We start from the raw sequence: 21,076 nt of genomic DNA, 5'->3' as shown, positions 1-21,076 counted from the left end.
AATTAGTGGCAGCTCTAGTTTAGACAGGCTCTCCATTCAATCTGACTTATTTAATTTCTTTAATTATATTAATTCTTATTTAATTTCACTTTGGGATCAAAAGCGTATTTTTGAATTTGATTAAGCTTAAGCTCTTAAGCAAAAAAATAGACAAAGATAAATAAAAATCTGACTCTGGAAAGCTGAATAAGCAAACACTTTCATTTTTTTAATTTTATTTACAAACAACTCAAAAATCCTATTTTTCCTTCCAGTTCACAATGATGAACTACTTTATATCCATCACATAAAATCTCAACCAAACACAGCTAACTTTGTTGATTTAATGTGAGAAAATATATGAAAAATAATCCATGAGTCTGCCCAGAATGGTCAAACATGTCAGAACATTTCGCAATAAAAAAACTTCACGTTTCTGCTGTTGATCTGGGCCTGGATTTGCACAGATGTTGAACACATTCACGCGCTCCTATTTCTCCAAAGGGAGCTGCACTCAGGAACACAAAAAGGTCCAGGAATGTCTGGAATTCTGCAACATGTTGATCAAATAAAAACTTCCCAGCGCCGTTGAGGAATCCTTCTGCTGAGATTACAGACAGAAGAAGAATCAGAAGAGATGTAAGGCTGAAAGGTCGCGGAGCGCCACGTGAGCCATCGATCCCGACTGAAAGGGCGGGTGGTGGGGGGATAAGTGAGCAGATAGCCGCTTTATCGACAAGGATGTCAAATATTCCCCCGTCCGCCAGGTTGTGAGGTGAAGCCATGTAATGAGATTACAAGACAGACGTGTTTAGGAGCTGGCTAAGTGTTGGACAAGCCTGTTAGTGATCATCTACCTCTAGAAAACTGAAGGGTGAACTACCAGAGAATATCTGGACAATAAATCAATAACAATACACATGTGATCAATAGCAATTGATAATACATCTGATTGAATATTCAATTTATCAAATATTCACTGAACTCTGAGCCAGAATCGTACAGCATTTGGGAAATGTAGGCAGAGAAAAGACTCTCGACTCTCTCATTCTTTGGTTACCTAGCAACTCTCTCATTCTTTGGTTACCTAGCAACAACCCTTTTGAGTAAGTGGCGCAGCAGCAGTTTAAGGTTCGGCCATTGTGCCTCATAACTGCTTTAAAATAAACAATAATGCCATGGTAATGTTTTCAGTATTTCAGATACATAAAACAAATCAATAATTATCATTATCAACTGATATGAAACACTTATAACACAACAAGTTTTTCAGCCAGAGTGAATATTTTATCTGCCAATGAACTCAGCCTTTTACTTGTTATTTTTTTCCCTCCTTTCTAATTTATTGTTCTGCTGTCAGGAACTAAATTGTTTTAATTTGTCGCTTCGGATTAACGCAAAGATTTTCAAGACAATCTTTACAAAATAATGAACAATTTCCCCTTAAACCAAGGAACTGTCATTTCCTCTTCCAGTCTTTGAAAGACTCAATCCTCCAGTAAAAGTATAGCTGGACAATTTGGCTGAAAAACACATCACTATGTAAGTGTTTCATATCAGTCGGTAGATAATTGATTGTTTTTTTGTTTTAAATATTTGAAAAATTACCAAACAGTTGGTGTGACCTTTCTTGTTTTATCCACAGTTTTTATTTCATGTTGCTGCTTTTTTTGTTTTTTACTTTTAAGCAGTTATGAGGAACAGTGGAGAAACTTGAAACCGCTGATGAGCAAGTTACTCAACAACCTGTTGCTAGGTAACCAAGGAGTGAGTAAGTTGCTAGGTAACCAAAGAGTGAGTGAGTTAGTTGAGGTCATTCACCTTGCTTAGTCATTCTTATTTCGAATTAAACAACAATATAAATAATAATACATAAAATTTTTATAGCAAATTTTCAGACACTAAAAAATGCTTATATATTTTTATAAATTCATAAATATAGATTTTTCTAAACAATTTGATCAAGAAAAAAAATCTGACTGTGATGTTACTCAGCTTTTGAAATTCATGTATCCCTTGATTCGTTTCAGAAATTTGGAAAATGTGCATTATTCAAAATTTTGTTGCAAAATGGAAAGCATGTTAATTATAACAACTATTATCATCACAGCTGTTACCATTATAACAGTATAACTATTTTGCTTTAAAAATGTATTTTCAAGTAGGAAAAGATTTAAGTGTATCCAATTTTATTTGACATCTACTGTATCTATTTTATTTTAACATCATTTCTATGTTAATTTTTTGATGAACCTGACCCACTTTCCTATTCTTTTTTTTTTTTGTTAGGATTTATAACTATCACTTATTTGCTGTAGGTTTACTTTGCATGCTTTTCCCTGAACATTTAAGCGTAGCAGAGCTGTCCCTGGACCAACGCTCCCTGAAGCACAGAGGCGGAAATAAAAGCCACACATCATCCCTACCTCACACTGTGGGAATGTGGACACCCACACAATCTGCCTGAGGGGGTGAGGTAGAGAAAAGTTACTCTGAAGATTAAGCGACTTCAGTTCAACCCTGTCCTGAATGTGACACGCCAACTCAGGAGTCTGTTCTCGGACTCGCCTCAGCAAGGCAGATGGTGGCTCAGAGAAAGGCCATAAGGTCCAGCTCTACCTGACGCCATTAAAAATGTGTCAACAAGGACACAAAGGGGACGTTTGGACATGGAGCAAGCTCATTAACCCCAACCAAATGACTCAGTAATTGGTTTGACAAGAAAGAAAGCGGCCATTAAACATAGAATTGTGCATTTTATTAAGGATTTTCTCTCTGCTGATTAACACTGAACCATTTAGGTCACAACTTAGTTCCACAATTCAGCTTGGACCAAACTAACTCTGGTCAGCTGAAAGGACGGATGGGTCTGAATGGTCAGCAGAGAGCTGCAGGGCACAATAAAAACAGTCCACATTGCGGAAAGAGATGGAGGAAGGACAAAAAAAAGCTAATGGCAAACAAGATGAGCAGAAAAACTAAAGAAATACACATTAATCACGCTCAGACAAGTTAAAAAAACAGCATTAATTACAGTGGGAAACCAGAACCAAACAGGTATAGCCTGTAACATCGGCAGCCGATAAATCAGACTAGCATTTTGAAACTATTTTGGTGTCTTTGTGAAATTTCCAACCAAAGACTGGGTTTGTAAATTAGTTTGTAGCTAGGAAACCACCGTACTAAACAACGGTTGCTTTGCTTTTATCACTTGCGTTTCCTTTGGGATCAAGAAAGTATGTTTAATTTTGAATCCAATATCAGGGCTGGACAATAAATCGACAACAACGTATATCACACTAGATGCATATCAATATCAATAGATAAATTATTTGATGGGATATTCAATCATTTCACTTAACTCCAATCTAAAACCCGCACAGCATTCTGGGAGTTATAAGCAGAGGATAGCTGCCCAACCTCTCCCAGCTAGCTAAGCAAAATTGGTGGCATCAACTAACTCCCTCACTCATTGGTTACCTAGCAACAACCTGCAGAGTAACTTGCACAGCAGCAGTTTCAGGTTTCGCCACTCCATAAATATGTGAATGTTCTACAAACAACTGCGAGATACGTTCCACAGAAAAATCCACAAAAACTGAACCGCTAATAGGTGGGGTTCCACTGTGAGCTTGGAAAAGTCAAAATGAGGATTTCAGACATACAGTAAAAACTATAACAGATGGCGATAGTAGGATTTTAGAGCAGTTATCCCAAATGAGCACCGAAACTGGTTCGTTTTGGTAAAGCAGGCAAACATCAAGCTTCAGGGATGGTCGTATTGAAAATGTCTAGACTAAAAGTGATGCAAGTGCCAGGAAACCAAGCACTTAAGCGAACTTTACCAAACCAGCAACAATGATAGCCGAGCCTCTATAACTAGAGATGGACATTAACCAGATATTAGTGGTAATTTGAGCACTTTTGTCTAATTGTGATCTTGTGTAAATCAGAGAAACTAGACAGTGAATTTAAATTCGTTTTAGAACCATCCTAAACAAGAATAAACATCTGTAAGTAAAAATGATTTCTTTTTATTTAAATAAGATCTTCACCAATGATATAATGCGTAAAAACAGAAACCTCATGAGCATTCTGCTGCTTCAGCAAAGTCAGACTTATGACATTCTGGTTACTACATCACACTTCCATTTCCCCATTCCTACCTTACCATCTACGGTCTGCAAAACACTGAAACCACATCAGACAAACTGCTGAGATTTTAGAGCTGGAAATAAAAAAAACAAACTACTAAGGTGTAAAATAATAAAGTATTGAAGGAAAGAAAGAAAAGGATTGAAGCATAAGAATTTAAAGAAGGGGGTAAAGGATGTAGGACTCAATGAAGGACAAAAAGTGGGAAAGATGGCAAGAGGTAGAAACATGGTGTCAAGAAGTTGGTTAAAATAGTTTCGCAGTAATTCATTAAAAACGTTTTGAACAGGAGCACAAGTCCTCAGTTTATCCTACCAATGCAGCCAGGTGGCCACTTTGCATGCAGTCTGTTTGTCTTTGTCACAGAGGTTAAACCACACACTCTCCAAAAATATGACACACACATGTCTGACACAAACAGGAAACTATTTATAATAAAACCCTGATCAGAAAATCCATGCACAAAAGTCTTAAAGCTGGCTGGCTGGGTGTCTGTCTCTATTATTACCCCACTTCCTGACAAAGACAGAAGGCATTTCAAGAGAACCAAACAGGAAACATCACTCTGACCAGTCTGTGTGTCATACATCTATCACATGCAGTCTGAAACCTATATTCAGTGGAGAAAGTTGGTGTTCACACCAATTAGTCCGCTTTAATCAAACTCCAGTCCGTTTATCTAGAAAGTTTGGTTCGTTTGGGGAGATGGGAATGCGTAATCGATCCAAAAATCCAAACTCTGGTCTAAAAAGTGAACTCTGCAAATGTAGATGCCAATTGGACCGGAGATCACTAAAAAATCAGGAAGCGGACTAAAACACAGGGCATTCTGGGTAAATATAACCAAAAAAACCCCGCAAGAGTCTAGCGCAGAGGTGGGCAACTCCAGGCCTCGAGGGCCGGTCTCCTGCAACTTTTAGATGTATCTCTACTTCAACACACCTGAGTCAAATAATTAAGTCATTAGCAGGACTCTGGAGAACTTGACTGCACTTAGGAAGTGATTCAGCTGTTGGATTCAAGTGTGTTGGGCCAGGGAGACAACTAAGAGTTGCAGGACACCGGCCCTCGAGGACCAGGATTGCCCACCCCTGGTCTAGCGCAAGTGGGAGAAATGGCTGCGGGTCTTTTACCAAAGACAAAAGAGAAATCCCACAACTGATTTTTAACACTTTTTAAGGCCATTATGAATTAAATTTAAAACTTACATCTCTATAGAAACATACTTCATCCAGCCAACTGGTGATGAATTTGAACTTACTCATTATAAACGCAAAAAAAGCTAGAATGCTAGCAAGGGTTTATTAGAAGTGAGCCACAGAAAGCAATGAAAATGTCTGCTTGTGACTCAACCTTTTGCCTGACAGTATGACGGACTATAGGGGCCACACTAAGAAAAAACAAAACAAAAAACTAAACACGAAAATTACAAGAAAAGTCATAAAAATACGAGAATAAAGTCATAATGTTACAAGAAGATGTAGAAGAATATGAGAAGTTGTAATATTGGAAATAAAGTCACAATATTTTGAGACTAAATTCGTATTACTATAGTAAAGTCATAAAATTAGAAGAATTTGTATGAGAAAAAAGTCAAAATAATACGAGAAGTTGTAATAATTTGAGAATAAAGTCATAACATTGAGAATAAAGTCAACATAATGAGAATATAGTCGTAATAGTAGGATAATGAAGACAATATTTTGAGAAATTGTACAAGAATAAAGTCTTAACAATATGAGTATAAAGTTATATTATTTCGCAAATAAAGTTATAATACCTGTGAGACAGAAAAAAAAATAGAATGTATGATCAAATAGCCTTGCCAAAATTAAATTTAAGACCTGTGATTAACCATTTAAAGCCCATGTTAATTTTATTTTTAATGTATTTAAGACATTTTACAGCCTTAATTTTTGGTGCATGAATTTCAGACTTATGGATCCACGGACACCATGGGCGAGGGATTGAACAGGTTTTCCAATGGTGTAGATTGTTTGGCACATTTTGGTCTCTGATTGAACCGAATCTACCGGACTGTCAGGTGTGAAAGCCTCCTGAATGCTGCAGCTCAAGCACGGCCTCCGTGACAGGAACGCAGAGCGAGAGAAGAAGGGCTGGGAACGCAGGAGGGAGGAGTGCTTAACGAGACGAGACATGTAGATCTGCAGTGTAGAGTTAGAAGAGCGAGGGCTCATTCTGACACACAAAACGCTTCAAATACTGCTTCTTTTTGAGCGTCAGCACTCAGATCGAGAATTTTTGCATTAAAAGTTGGAGCTAATTTTACATCAGCGTCAACACGATCCCCCACCCTGCTGTTCTGCACTTGGCTACAATGATTTTCTGCCACATTTTTCAGCTCTGACTGTGGCTGTCAGGGGAGATCAGGGTTTCTATTAATGGACCAAAACCATAGCCGCATCAAAGTAGTGACTTTTACAGAAACAAGAAACAAAACCAGCCTCTGACTCTCTGTGCCAGCTCTAAAATAAACTATTACAAAAAAAGTCGATTATTTACAGAGATGTACAGGTTTATGACGACAGCTTCGTAGAATTTTATGGTTTCTTACTTCCCCCTGTTGCTGTGAAAGCAATCAAACCTCACCACACTGGCCTTTAAACCTCGGCAGTGTTTTGTTTTCTGTTTAAACAAAAATCACTCACACCACAGGTTTTCTAAAGAAAAGGAGGAGAATTTTTGTCCACTGAACCTTTTAATCATAACTTTTGGATCACTATTTGAAAGGTTTCTACTACAAACTACCAGACTTTTATTTTTTAATGTCCATTTATGTCAACGAGTTCATGATGCCATGAAAGAAAAAAAGATTTCCGGTCACGTAGAAAAAAGAAAACAAAACGTAAAAGCGCAGGTGCACAGGGTAAAAAGTTCATGCGGACTACGCGAGGGTTAAAACAATTACTTGGTATTTTCCCCCATGTTCTGATCAAATTTGCACAATTTAGAAATTTTTTTCTTTTATTTCAACAATTTTGATGTGCAAGATTAACCTGTTGTAATATTGTATTTGTGTATTCTACGTAAACAGACGTGCAAAACTTGGAAACAAAGGCGTTTTCTCTTTTTCTGCGACAAATACTCCATATACTTAGAATGCATACCTAAAACTGTGCAGTTTAATTGAACTAAAAACTTTTAGACATGTTCCAATGTCAATAGAGAAAACATAATTACATGACTATTCCTGCTATAAATGCTTTATTGGTGTTTTTGTTTATTTTATTCCATTTTGTTAAGATGATTAGATTGCTTTTCATGACTTACTTTGTTTTACACATTGTAATTTTGCATGTTTATTTAAAGCAGATCGCTCTTGAACATGAGACTTCACTTTTTTTAACAATTAAACATGCAAAGAAGAACTACAAAAGCCTTTCAGATTTTTGCATATCTGATAAGTGATTTAAAAACATTAAACTTTAAGTAACACAGTCAGGAAAGAAACTGTTAACACAATACATGGGAAATCAACAGATTATTTGAGCAGCACAAAGTACAAGATAACACTTCCTGTTAAACATTAAGCGTGACAGTTACCAACACTCCCAACAAAGAGTCAAACCAGACCCAGTTCTCCCAGAGTTGTGTCATAATTGTGGGAAATTCAGATTGCAACGTCTTGGTTTCATGTTTCAGTCAGACACGGTGATTCCACAACAAGGAAATCTCCCACATTGGGCTCATGAGAAAACAAAGCTGTTTTGGTTGTTGTCCGGTAAGGAATGGATCGGGCACCATGTGCAAAAAAAAGAAAAGAAAAGAAAAAAGAGAGAAAGCAGAAAGAAAGAAAAACACACGATCCCAGGACGAGGAAGGAAACTAAATTACAGGGAGTCCTTGGGGAGTACCACTGGAATGGACACACCCTCTGTAGCTGATATGTCGGGTTCTTGTTTGGATAGAAAATACCAATATAGCACCAAGACACAACTGGATGAACGTTTGAGTAGATTATAAAGAAATGTGCTGGATCAACATTGAAAACACAACATTATGGTTCAGGTTTGCGCCAAAACTTTTCTTAAAATTAAAAGCAAAGATAAATTAATGCATACATTCTCCAATGCAGGCAGCAATTTCTGTTCCCATAGATCAGAGTTTTTATTTACCTTAATTTACTATCCATCCACCAGTAATAGCTTGAATTTAAAGCCAAATAAAGTATAATAAAATATATACATTAAAAAAAACAAGTAAATCAAATTTATCAACATTCTAAACAAGATTAAATTAAATTTTATAATACTAATAGTCAAAACTTTAGTATGTAAGAGAACCATTCAAAAATCCATATTAATACAAGTTTTTATTATTTTCCTAATACACTCACAACTGTACAATAACATATGATTCCATTGCAGGATTTCAGAAAATCTGTTTTTAAATGGAACATTTAAAAAACTTCTTTGTATATATTTGGTTCAATGACATCACAACAGTGAGATGAAGCAAAATAACAAAAAGATCCTGGCAGACTTTATGAATTCAGTCGCTAATGTAGAGATTTAGATCAAAAGTGACGAAAACAGAGATAAAACAGATTATTTTTCCATCCGATTTGTTTCTGCACATATTTTGCACCCTTAAAATAAGTAAATGTTATTTTCTGCTTGTATTATCTTATTTGATACATGATTTTCCACTAGTGATAGAACATAGAGTGTAAATGTAGATTAATTTACCTAAACAACTTATCTCTTTCACTGCAGATCAAGTAGATATTATTCCACTTAAAGACTGAATCAAAGTTAGCCGAAGTGTTTACAAACCAAAAATGGCGTAACGTCTTAGATGTGATGTATTTAATAATACCTTATATTATTAAAATTTTTTTTTAACCATATGAAAGCTTTGCCGTTCAACAATTAGAGTTAAACAAGTGGAAAATTGTACAATTTATGGTGTTTTAACCTAATTTTTCTTTCCTATGAGCAAGGAGTGAACAGCAACAGGTGGGGGAAGAGCCCTTACGTTATACAGTAAATGCCTATACAGAGTACAAGTAAAATATCTGAAGTGTCAATTTTATAAAAAGAAAATTATAAACATTGAGCAAAAAAAATATATAATCCAGAAAACAAACATTTTGAAATAAAGTCATTTGTTGCCTTCTGTGATGTCACCACCATCATTTGCTAGTGGAATCTTGTTTATTGGAATATTTTTGATTAAAGAACCATTTCCAATAAAACTATTTGAAAAAACAGCTTTGACATATTGTTGCATATGTAACAGAGCAGGTTTGACTGATTTTACAGAAAATTCTGACCAGTAGCTTTAAGTACGCATTAAAATATAAAAGCCACGCTCAAACATGGTGCTTACAGTTCCAATATTGTAGACATTATCATACCACTACTGTAATGGGCTCCCTATGGAGACTTTAACTGTTTTTGTGGTATTAAATGGTGTGTTTAACGACCCTACAAAGAGCTGACTGGCAGGCTCATAATTTTGCTGACAACTAAAATAAATATAACCACAACTACCAGGCAAAAAAACCCTATAATATCCCTTCAACATGTCTGGTGGATATATATATATATATATATATATATATATATATATATATATATATATATTTGAAAACAAGAGTAGCGTTTGCTGTAAAATCAAATGGGCCTCGTTATTATCCGTGGTGAGAGTGGGAGCAGTTTTAAACCAACCCAGTTCAATGACTTAAAAAAAAAAGTAGACACACCCCATGTTTAAACGGAGAACATTTGGTCAAAATCACAAAAACTAAAACGTCCGACGGCCACAAATGCACCATCTTTAGAATTTGTATTAAAACTTGAAGCTTTTCGAGCTGAATTTGATCCCGAGAGTAGTTTCTGTATCCGCATTTCCTGTCCCAACAACCTCACAAACCGCGGAGAGAACGGGATGAAAGTGTCGGCCTGCTAACATAAATGAAAATAAAAATAAACTTTCTCACCTGGACATAATTGTTTTCGCAGTAGTCGGCTACTCTCGTCAGGTTTTGGTAACTCTCCACCAGCGCTCTCTTCCCGGCCGGAATCTCTTCGTCCAACAACATTTGTAGCTCTGCCATCTTACATCTCTCCCTGCAGAGCCTCCCTTCCTCTCTCTGCCTTCCCTCTGATTGAAACAGCCACCAGCCTGCAGCTCTGACTCGGGGAAAAAAGAAAAAGAAGCCCTCCTCCTCCTCCGCCTAGTATTGTGGGATTCCTGGCCCCGATTTGGCGTGAACTCAATTCGAAGATCGTCTGTGTTGAGAAAGAGGCGTCACTCAGATGTGGATTAACGCCATCAAGCGTTCCATTCAGGTTCCATTATCGCTTTGGCAACTGAGTTTCTTATCAGAAACTGTTTCTTCAAAATTTGTTTTGTTTTTCAGATTTTTGAAACTAAAACTCTTCATTGTGATCAAGTACAAATAATTCAAATTTGGTCACTTTTTCATATTCAAAATAATAAACTATTAGTGGCCAGTGAAAGGGAAAAACAAATTCAGTCACGTCACTACCTGTGTAGGGTGAGGTGTTTTCATGCTCGCCAATTGCAGTACTAATATAAAATTTTAAAAAGCCTTCTCATCCAAACTTCAGAACTTGTTATATATGTTTTTATTCTACATTTAGTGTGTAGTGAAAGAAACTGAGATAAGGAATGAGCGCCCCCTGCAGTCACAGTACAGTACGGCTTTGTAAATTAGGTGCCTATTCAGAAATATAAATAAAAATGACAACATAAACAAAAGTTTTTCCATTCCCAATGATTTTGTGACACTCTACCCTATATATCACTATAGAGGCAAAAAATGTAAAAATTATCAAACAAATAGAATCACACAAACTTTCCAAATCAAGCATTACTATCATAATTAAAATGTTCATAATGTTTTTCTTAATCTTCAACACACATGCACATTATGTACATTGTTTGAAAAAGTACTCAGACTGAGTTGCAAATTCCTTGTTTTGAGTCTGATATTATTGTTATTATTATTGAAAAATAATAGTAGTAATAATAATAATAATAAAAAACATGTTATTAATAATAATTATATAATAAAATAAAAGTTACTATTATTCATTTTATTTTGGACAACCACAGTTCTGTGTTGTAAAGAATAAAACAAAACATTAATAAAATGAAATATAAAGACATATAAAAAGATAAGTCAATATATTTCAAAGATAGAAATTTTTAAACATGCTCTTCTATGTGTCTATAAAACATGTACATATAACGTTTGATTACTTTTTTTACATCAGTGTCAGTATTTTGCTCGTCAAATTATTACATTTCACTACCTTTTAGAAAGTCTCTAAAACAGACAGAGTGAGAATTCCAACTTTTCTTTCGAGGTCACCTATCACGGTTCGATCTGGGAAAAATGGAATGCCTTACAGAGCATGCTGGGATGTGTAGTTCCAAGCTAGTATGCATTAGCAAAAGAGACATTTACACGGGGGGAAAAACACTTTTTAAAAATTCTGAACCATTTTTTTATTACACTTTTTTTATTAACTTTTATATCCGTAAAGTCCGCTCACTGAAACCCTTAAACTACCTTTTTAGGAGCCCGTTTTCGGGCGAAACCTGAGAGTTATGGTGTTTGTAGGACTTACCGTTGGAAGAAAACTGCAGCTCCCATGATGCACTCCGGCTTAGCTTTATCTGCTGTTCATGGCGTCTATCTTAGGGCTAAGGACAAGTTGCGTTCTGACGGCTGGATAAACATTAAGTTGAAAGGTGCGTGGTGTCTTTTTAGAGTTTTTACTTTTAACGTTTTCACGCCATTTTAGAATTTAGCGTCAAGAAGTGGCGCAACTGACGCTGCGCCGCAGAAGAGTTGCTGTGTCCTACATACTCAGCTGGTCGAATCCTCTTACTGTCGGTCAGAACAGGGGCTGCTAACTCACAGATCTGTGTTTGTTTTGTGTTTGTTGCTTTCTGTAAGGCAGGTTCCCCTGCTAGCTGTCACCGACTGGCACCAACATGGAGGTGGAGAGCGTCAGCGCGGAGGAACAGAAAGGTCTGACCCAGAAAAGGTTCGGAGCCGCGGTGAAAGTTATCAAGAGTTTACCCCCGAACGGTGAGTAAAGACCACCAGCTACTTCCGCTGCCAGTTTGACCAGTTCAGAAGGACTTTAAGTCAGAACTGGTCATGTAGAGCGACCCTTAAGCTGACTTTCGAGTTAGTGGTGAAATAAAGGGCTATTTCCTCAAATTTCACAGAAAATGAGCTCCAGAACGAACATATTGACTAACGTGATTATATTTTACACTATATACCAACCCATGGTAGCGTATTATTGTGAGGCACCTTTGCTGTTTATTTATTAATCAAATAAAAACCTGTGCAATTCAGTTTGTTTATATAGTAACAATATACAACACCTCAAGGCGCTCTACAAAAATGTGAGTTCAGTCTACATACATTCAAACTCTGCCATCAGAACAAGAACTTTTTTTATTCACATTTAGAAATTAGTGATGTAAAACAAGCTCACATTTCTTGCTGAATAGCTTTGTAGAAGTTAGTTTTGTCTTATTTCTACTAGATTTTATTTAGGAGTGGTGGGGTAAAGGGATTTGAATCAAAATGCCTGCCACACGTTGCAGTTTTCTATTTGCAAACCACAAGTCTGATTTTTATTTTTTATTTTCCAGTTAATTAAGAGCATCAAATGAAAAACTTTTGAGATGTTTTAATCTGAGGAAAGATTCTTTAAAATCATTGTTTGTGAATTCATAAATGGTTGTAAAAATAAATTCAGTTTTGTTTCTATTTTATTGAGTATTATTTATAATTTCAGGATCACAATGCCCTTGTTTATATATGTCAATTTTGGTCTTTTTTTATGGGATTGGACACTCCAAATCCCAGCAGACTTTGCATACAGGAAGAAAATAAAATAAAGATTTTGCATTTTGCACTGTGCATAGAACTTTCTGAAATCCTCTCATCAACCTCCTTCAATTTGTTGTTGCCAATACTGACCAAAAGTTCAAACTCATTGCCAAAAACTTACAGTTCAAATAAAATCACAAAAACCTGCATTAGATGGAGTTCTGACTTTTGTTTTCTCCAGGATTAAATCAGCCAACATTTCTTACTAAATCTATAAAACACAGAATCAACGGGGCAAAGTGCAACACCTGCTATCAACAGCAGGGATGTCCAAAGTGTGGCCTGGGGGCCGTTTGCGGCCCTCTTGATGATTTTGATTGTCCCCTCGCTCCACAATTCAAGAATGGAGAGAATTTACAATTAATTTAAGATTTTTACTAATAAAATCTTAGCTGTATTTATTTCTGCTTTCCCTGATTACACTTTGTTGCCAAGTGTAACAAAAATAAATAACAAACCTCATAGTTTTGGAAAATAATACAACAACTGTGCAATACCCTGTTTATATTTAGCATCACAATGATTTATAGATTTCTTTTCTATAAAAATTAAGCTACTTTATTTTACTAAAATGTTGTCTATTTGGTATTTTATTAAAGCAATAAAGACAACAAATGTCTTCGGAAATAAATCTTTTCAGTTTTAATAAAAAAATAAATTAGGGATGCACAATATGAAAATTTTATTTGGTATCGATGTTGTTGTTATGGCCGATAACCGATATTTATGGATATTAAATGTGTTTTTCTGCTGTTTGACGCTTTTGGGGGGAAAAGCGACCAGAAACGGACGGCAACAAGATGGAAATAAATATCGGTTGTTAATATCGGCCCAGTTTTATTTATCGGACCGATACAATCCGCTAAAAAATTGACTAATGTCGGCCGATACTGATTTTAGTGCCGATATATTGTGCGTCCATAAAATAAATAAGTGAAACGTGTTGCTTTTGAGGTTCCTAACTTAAAAATGTCAGAGTTTGGACGCCACTGATCTGCAGGATACTCTGATTGGCAGATTTATTGTCGTAAAAAGCAGCCTGGTAAGCTTGGAAAACTGAAGATTTTGCTCTTTTTGAATCTACTTATTGTGTCATATTCCATTTTGTCTCAATTACATCCTTAAAAGCGGTGCTCCTGAATCAGTTGCTAACTCAAGCCTGGTGTCAGGTGAGCCTCAGCAGCTTGAGTGATTTAATTAATCCACTTTGGCAGCAGACCTGCAGCACAGACCGGCCTTTCCTTTACTGCCTCCAGTCCAGCTCTGTTCACATTACCATCCGTTAGAAACACAGTTTACAAAAACTTGTTGATCTTTTGTTTTTCAGGTCCCTTTCAGCCGTCAAACGACATGATGCTAAAGTTCTACAGTTACTACAAACAGGCCACTATCGGGCCGTGTAATATTCCCCGACCCGGCTTTTGGGACGTGGTTGGTAAAGCGAAATGGTTTGTAGATTTTTTATTTTTTTTTTTTTTATTTTACTAAAATAAAAACTCTTTTATTTGAGCTTTTCATGTAAAACACGACTCTAGTTGGAGATTCTTCTGCGTGTTTTCTCAAGCTGCGCTCTCTGGACTCCGGTTGGAATGTGACCTTTGACCCACAAAGCACGACACTGCAAAACCACAAAATCTTACCAACATCTTTTTGTCTAGTTCCTATTGCAAATATCTTATTACACTTGAAATAAGATAAAACAAACTTAAGAGTAATTTAGGAGCTTGTTTTAAATTAAAAACTTCTTAATTTTGGCAGATTATTTTACTTGTAACGAGACATTTCCCCATGTTATAAGTGAAGTAGTACTTTTTCTTCAATATTAAGGATTTATTGACTTAAAAAAGCTCCTATTACCTGCTGAAAAGTTACTTGTAAGTTAGTTTTGTCTTATTTTAAACTTACTAAAACCGTGTTTTTAAAAGTGGGGGCTGCAAAAGTTAGAGGGAAAATGGAGGGGGAAAAATCAATACCATAAATGTTGTGATCTTAAATGTATCTGTTCTAAAGTCATGCTTTAAAGAGTAAATAAAATTAAAATTATTAATTTAAATGTTATTTTTGATGCTCATTTCTGCATGGCTGCCAGTCAAATTCATGAAGCTCCTCAAACTAACAGAAAGCAAGAAGATGAAAAGAGCCGCCCTGCAGGACTCTGCTGCTAAAAATAACATAAAAACTGTGGGAATAAAACTTAATTTGATGCTATTTAATATTAAAAAATACATATTTTCTTATCAAAGGAGAGGATTGTGGTGAAACATGAATCATCTGGTAATAAAGTCATAATATTTTAATACACATTTCCTCCACAAAACTCATTGCCATCTAAAAATCAGGAAGCATGAAGCAGAATTTATGCTAAATGTATGTAATAATTACTAAATAATGAATACAGACGTAATGAAAGTTGATGTTTCTTCCAAAGGTTAATGCTTTTGTGGCGGCCATTGCATGGAAAAGTTTGGGAAATCCTGTGCCAAGATATTTGCACTAGAAACTAGACCAATAAAAGTGTAGTAAGATTTTGTGTTTTTGCAGTGGACGTTTTCTCTCTTTGTTTAAAAATGTTGTAAATCATAGTAACTCACTCAACCTTTGACCCACAGATTGCAGGGAACACACTGACCTTAAATAAACTTGGTGTGTTTAAAAAGAAGAAAACAAGCGCAACTTTGGCAAAGAATATTTATTTTTAATTAATATTTCTGTCGAAATTTTGAAAAATCCACCTTTTAGATGTCGAGGAACTTTTTTTAAAAAAGACACCTTTCTGTTTCTTAATCTTTGATACATTTTTCATGGACACAAGCGTGGATTTGTTGAAAAATTCTCACTTTAATTCTGAATAGAATAACAATTATTTGCAAAACTGATGATGTTTGAAAGCTATTTAATCCAACATTGGATTATTTGTTCAGTTTTTTCACTCGTTTACATTTGTGAAACAGGGATGCCTGGAATTCTCTTGGAGAAATGTCTGAAGAAGAAGCGATGGCGGCCTACGTCGACCAAATGAAGCTGGTTGGTTTCCTTAACTTTCTAATTTATATTACTGCAAAACTTAGTGGGTATACATCAAGTTTTAAAAACTCTTTATGACAGTTATTTTTAGTTAGCAGCTAGCTTCAGTTTGAGTTAGGAAATTTATGATTGAAATAGTGATCTGTCAAATAAGGAGGAGGAACTTAAAATGGCGTTTGAGGTGTCATTTAGAGACCTAGCAAAACAGCACCCTGTGGGGGGATTTAAAAGCACTGTGTTGTGTGCCTAGTCCATCTGTAATTCACTTTTGAGAAAATACATCTCAGAAAAAACGAAGAGTCCACCTCTCTGTGAGATTTTTGACGGGTTTCGTGCCTTTAGTAAAGCGCAAATCCACCAGTGGATGGGAATATTCGCTACCTCAAAACCTTTTCCAACAAGTGTGTTTCCATCAACTCCTTTTTTTGTAAAAGTCAAAAAACATCTAGAGAGCATAGATTGTTTTTTTTTTTCAAAACAGAAGTTATTTGGAACTTTATCATTTCCATCTACCTTTTCTAATATGGTACTTCAAAATCCCTATAGACAAGTTGATGGGAACGCGGCTAGTGATGATCCTGAAGATTCGTCTCTTCCTACATTTTAAGAGAAACTCCAAATGCTTTCTTGGCTCCAAAATATATTTGTCTTTAAATCTTGAAATACATGTAGTTAATTTTTTTCTGGTTTTGTAACAAACAATAATTTGGCTTCAACCCACAGATCCTGGAGGGAATGCCGATGACCGACGAGGTGGAGGAGCTGCTTCGCGTCCTCGGACCGTTCTATGAGCTGATTGACGAGAAGAAAAAAATCACGCAGATATCGGACCTGAGCACAGGTGCGTTCTTTTTTTTTTTTCATGGAGTCAGAAACGGGCAGACGAAACTTAACTGTTTACAATTTGCCTCTGATCTGCTCAGCCCGCTTAACCAAGTTTGCTAGGCAACTGGAAGGCAAGTATGCAACTATGTACATGATGTAGAGTAGAATCTGTGTGCTATTTTAGCTAGTATGCTTTTAGTGTTTGATAGCAACGCTGTTTTATAAATATATATATATATATATATATATATATATATATATATATATATATATTAAAAAGTAGATTTGCACAGAGGTTCCCAAACCTTTTCCTACTATGGAGCCCTAAATAGAATTACCTTCTGGCTAATGCTTTTCTTTACATACTTTACAAAATATGTAAAATACATATTATTTTACATATTGTGGTAATTTTTTATTCATTGCATAATAATTATTACATTCATTTAGCATAAATTTAGCTTCTGATTTTAGTTGGACATTAGTTCTTATAGTTTTTATTTTGGTAAATTTTAATTTTTTTATATATTTTTTTCAAAAACTTGTCAATTCTGTGCTTGCTATGCTAGCTTAATGTGCAAAGGATTAACTTACATTAGACTGGCAGCCAATCAGGAAGATGAGCGTGGCAAATAGCATTTCAATAAATTATATTTTGTAATGATTAAAAAATAGCAGAGATTTTATGATGAAAAACATTGGCTAAAAATTTATGAAATTTTTATTTTTGCATATTTTCTCATCATGCATCTTAGCGCCCCCTGGAGGACAGGAGGCCCCCACTTTGAGAAACAGTTGTAACATCACCTTCCTAAAATAATGGCCTAAGTTATTTTCTTCCAAATGTTTCTTGTGTGTGTGTTGTTTTTGCCTAAAACATCTTTTGGAAAGAAAGAGGTGTTTTTTTTTTGTTTGTTTGTTTGTTGGAAATGATGGAAATGATTTTTCCATTTTGTCAAAATCATTCAGTAGCAAATAATTTTTTTTTAATGAACTTGGCTGTAATTTAATTTAGAACTCATATGTTTTATAATAATGGTTGAAAAATAGGTTCAATGTGATTTTAAAAAAATATATAAAAGTTTTATGAATTAAAAAAACCTACATATTTTTGCATTTTTTTCTGTTCAGGATTTGGAACAATGCTGAACTCGATGGAATCAAAAAGTGTCGCGAAAAGCATCATCAGAAACATGGAGAAGAACAGTACTCTGGAGACCCGGCCTGCTAGGCTCGGACCAAATGAAGAAGTGGAACAGGAAGAGGAAGAAGAGGATGAAGATGAAGAGGAGGAGGAGAAAGGAGACGCAATGGAGATCAGAAAGGGTAACACAGATGTCTGCTTTTTTTTAGATGAAGAGTATTTCCTGGTGGCTCAGTGTGTTTTTTTTCCTGTAGCAACTCAACCCAAGAAGAAGAGTTCCACCAGGAGACACAAAGCGTCGCTCCAGAACGGGAAGCTGTCCAACGGCGGCTCCCACCTGGCCAATGGCAGCCATCAGAGAGCCGACGGCGAGCACGACGCCTCCGCCAGGGAGCCTCTGACAAACGGACACCATGCAGGTAGGAGGAGCCAAAATGTCCGCCATGTTGGATATGCCATCCGTCAATTCATCCATCCATCCATCCATTAATCCACCCATCCATCCATCCATGAGTCAGCCTTCAATTCATCCATCCATCCATCCATCCATCCATCCATCCATCCATCCATCCATCCATCCATCCATCCATCCTTCTGTCCATCCATTAATAAATCAATAGATTTAATCGGTTAGTGTTTATCAATAAAGGCCTGATCAACCTGGCCTGGTTCTGTTTAACCCGAATCTCCAGCTGAACTAAAATGTCCTCCATATTCCAGACACCAGAACCAGCCAGGTGACCAGCGACTCTGACAGCGAAGTCTACTGTGACTCTGTGGACCAGTTCGGCCAGGAAGAGGCCAGTCCAAACACCAGAACCGGACTCTGGGTCAGACTTCCTGGGGTACTGACTGAAGGTTTTTGTTTGCTGCAGAACTCTGAGCAGAACCGCTCTCTGGACGACCTGGAGGAAGAGGACAGCCACTTCCAGGAGGAAGATCAGGATCCGCTGCAGGCCGCGAGGCGCAGAGGGGAAGAGACGGAGACGGGAGGGGCGGCGTCTCTGAGGCTGGACAGATGGGGACGGGGAGAGGACGGACCAGCAGGACATTCAGGTACAGTTAGAACTCCAGTTAGACGGAGCTTAGTGGGCCCAGCAGAACCGGGACCAACACACTGGGAGGGGGGTTAAATACATCCAACTGTTCATCCATCTCTTCATCCATCCATTCAAAACATTTTGGGAAAATTCTAAGACAGATAGAAATGTGTGAAAATGAAATGTCAAGATGAAACTTCATCTCCATTTACTTTTCAAATTTGGTGTTTGGTTCCTATAACTTTGTGTCGTTAATAAAGGCTGAAAACTTACAAAAGTCTGTCGCTAACGACGACCGTTTTCTGTTTCCAAGGCTACGGGTCCCTCGGTCCGGGATCCCAGCTGCACTGCAGTGGGGACAGAACGGAACCGACCGGACCGGTACCGCCCAGAGCCAGCCTTGATGAGCAGATCGTAGTGGCGCTGGCCCGGGTTCAGGAAGACATCCAGAGCGTTCTGGAGAGGATGAGAACCGTGGAGGCTCTAACCGCCAACCTGGTCAGATCAGGACGAACGGATGAACGGACGGATGGACGGACGAATGTGAAATTAAAGTTCGTCTGTCTCCCTTTTTGTTGTGTTTTCAGGCTAGATCAGTGACTCTGCCTTCCTACGGATCGCCTCTGGGCAACAAGAGGAATCGGGTAGCAAGTCTCTACCACATATTGCTGTTCTTGTTTCTTTATTTATTTTTATTTTTTATAAACGTGTGTGTCTTTCACCTAGAATCCATCATGGTGGCCTTTCGACATTTCACCAACCAGTCTGGCCTTCGCCGTTATCTGGCCGTTTGTGGTTCAGTGGCTCATCCGTCTGTACTTCCAGAAAAGAAGAAGGTAATATATCTTCATAAAAAAAAAAAAAGAGGTTTTTTTCCTCCTGTGAATGTCTAGTTTGATATATTTACTGTTTTGTTTTTATCTAAACAGACGTATCAACTGATGCAGTTTATGGCAAGACGGTAACGAATCCCTACACTGTTGGGCTGCAGCTTCTTTCGTCCTAATTAAAGTAATTTGCTTTTGCACTTCGAAGAAGGAACCTTGGAGCAAAGAAAGAGAAGAGTCTGGATTTTGGGCAAAACACGAATGTTTCTGATTTATAAGAACGGTTGTGAACTACTGTAGCTTCTCGATTATTTCCCTAACTTTGGCTCCGTTGCACAAATTTTCCACAATTTTCTTAGCTGTCCAGGAGATGCTGCTATATTAAGATGTGATTAAAACTGTAGAAAACATGTAATGAATGTAAAACTGTTGAGATGTGAGTCTTTCCTGGTAATATTTATTGCTGTTAATGAGTTTCAGATGTAAAAATCAAATAATTTTGTTGTAGATTGCTTCATATCAGGATGTGCTTTATGTCAGGTTGGTCCAAGTTTTCACTTTCATTCTCTAGGAAAAAGTGCCTCGTCATCAAAATGTAGAGGGCATTACGTTCAGTTCTTCCAGGTTTGGACCAAATTACAGCTAAACATGAGAATATTTCACTCAAATTGCTAATTATTTAACAAAAAAATCCAACAGAAAACATTGTTTTTGTTTGATTTCTTGCATAATTTTGATCTCCTGTTTGCAAAGCAGTGACTTCTGTACAAATTATATACAGTAGCTGTACAGTTCAGACCTAAATGCAATATTTTAATTGCATCTGTGTATTAATTGTAGATTAATATGTAATATTTACAAAGATTGGCGTGCTAATTAAAGCTGTCCTTTTCAGAGAAAACCAGTTTTAATAATAATAAAATGGTTTACCTTTCTATCAAAATGTACTACAGACTTTTTCACCCTTTCTGCCTGTGCAGAGTGGTGTGTGCATGTGATAAACGCAGCTTGAATTAAAGTTTTGACCAAATATTTTGAGTGTCTGCAGGTTATTTTAATAAAATAACAATTCATAATTTTTAAAAATGGTTTTATACTTGAATTGACCCGATAAATACTCAGATTTTCACCCAAAAATGTCCTATATGGTAGAAAAACTATTATAATATGA

General features: G+C 36.6%; 2 protein-coding genes across 15 annotated transcripts in view; one reads left to right on the top strand and one right to left on the bottom strand.

The window, feature by feature from the left end:
- Positions 1 to 10,328, bottom strand: part of abi1 (abl interactor 1) — a 50,613-nt gene extending 40,285 nt beyond the window's left edge. For 4 of the 13 annotated variants that reach the window (XM_023326538.1, XM_005805710.3, XM_005805712.3 and 1 more), the window contains exon 1: positions 10,100 to 10,327. In XM_023326538.1, the coding sequence (XP_023182306.1) occupies positions 10,100 to 10,216 (117 nt within the window). In that variant the 5' untranslated portion in view covers positions 10,217 to 10,327. Of the gene's footprint in view, positions 1 to 10,099 lie in introns of all 13 variants that reach the window. The other 9 variants (XM_023326535.1, XM_023326536.1, XM_023326539.1 and 6 more) reach the window with 4 other exon arrangements.
- Positions 10,329 to 11,772: 1,444 nt separating this feature from the next.
- Positions 11,773 to 20,937, top strand: acbd5 (acyl-CoA binding domain containing 5). 2 transcript variants are annotated; one of them, XM_014471276.2, is made up of 13 exons: positions 11,773 to 11,883; positions 12,096 to 12,226; positions 14,373 to 14,493; positions 15,997 to 16,069; positions 16,793 to 16,910; positions 18,026 to 18,220; positions 18,293 to 18,457; positions 18,759 to 18,838; positions 18,914 to 19,094; positions 19,392 to 19,576; positions 19,666 to 19,722; positions 19,805 to 19,914; positions 20,008 to 20,937. In XM_014471276.2, exons 2-13 carry the CDS (start codon positions 12,130 to 12,132, stop codon positions 20,018 to 20,020), a joined length of 1,395 nt encoding a protein of 464 aa, XP_014326762.1. In that variant the 5' UTR covers positions 11,773 to 11,883; positions 12,096 to 12,129; the 3' UTR covers positions 20,021 to 20,937. The 2 variants fall into 2 exon arrangements, with proteins under 2 accessions (XP_014326762.1, XP_023182311.1); XM_023326543.1 differs by having other exon boundaries at positions 11,777 to 11,883; positions 12,092 to 12,226.
- The last annotated feature ends 139 nt before the right edge of the window (positions 20,938 to 21,076 follow it).

This window comes from Xiphophorus maculatus, chromosome 21, assembly GCF_002775205.1.
Source record: "Xiphophorus maculatus strain JP 163 A chromosome 21, X_maculatus-5.0-male, whole genome shotgun sequence".
Classification (NCBI taxonomy): Eukaryota; Metazoa; Chordata; class Actinopteri; order Cyprinodontiformes; family Poeciliidae; genus Xiphophorus; species Xiphophorus maculatus.
The sequence above is the reverse complement of the archived record's forward strand: the minus strand, read 5'-3'. Positions and strand labels throughout refer to the sequence as shown.

Excerpts from the sequence above, each read along its gene's own strand:
- acbd5 (XM_014471276.2), top strand. The coding sequence starts at position 12,130 with ATGGAGGTGGAGAGCGTCAGCGCGGAGGAACAGAAAGGTCTGACCCAG. Across the intron at positions 14,494-15,996 it reads GTGGTTGGTAAAGCGAAATG|GGATGCCTGGAATTCTCTTG; the intron begins GTTTGTAGATTT and ends TTTGTGAAACAG. Across the intron at positions 16,070-16,792 it reads ACGTCGACCAAATGAAGCTG|ATCCTGGAGGGAATGCCGAT; the intron begins GTTGGTTTCCTT and ends TTCAACCCACAG.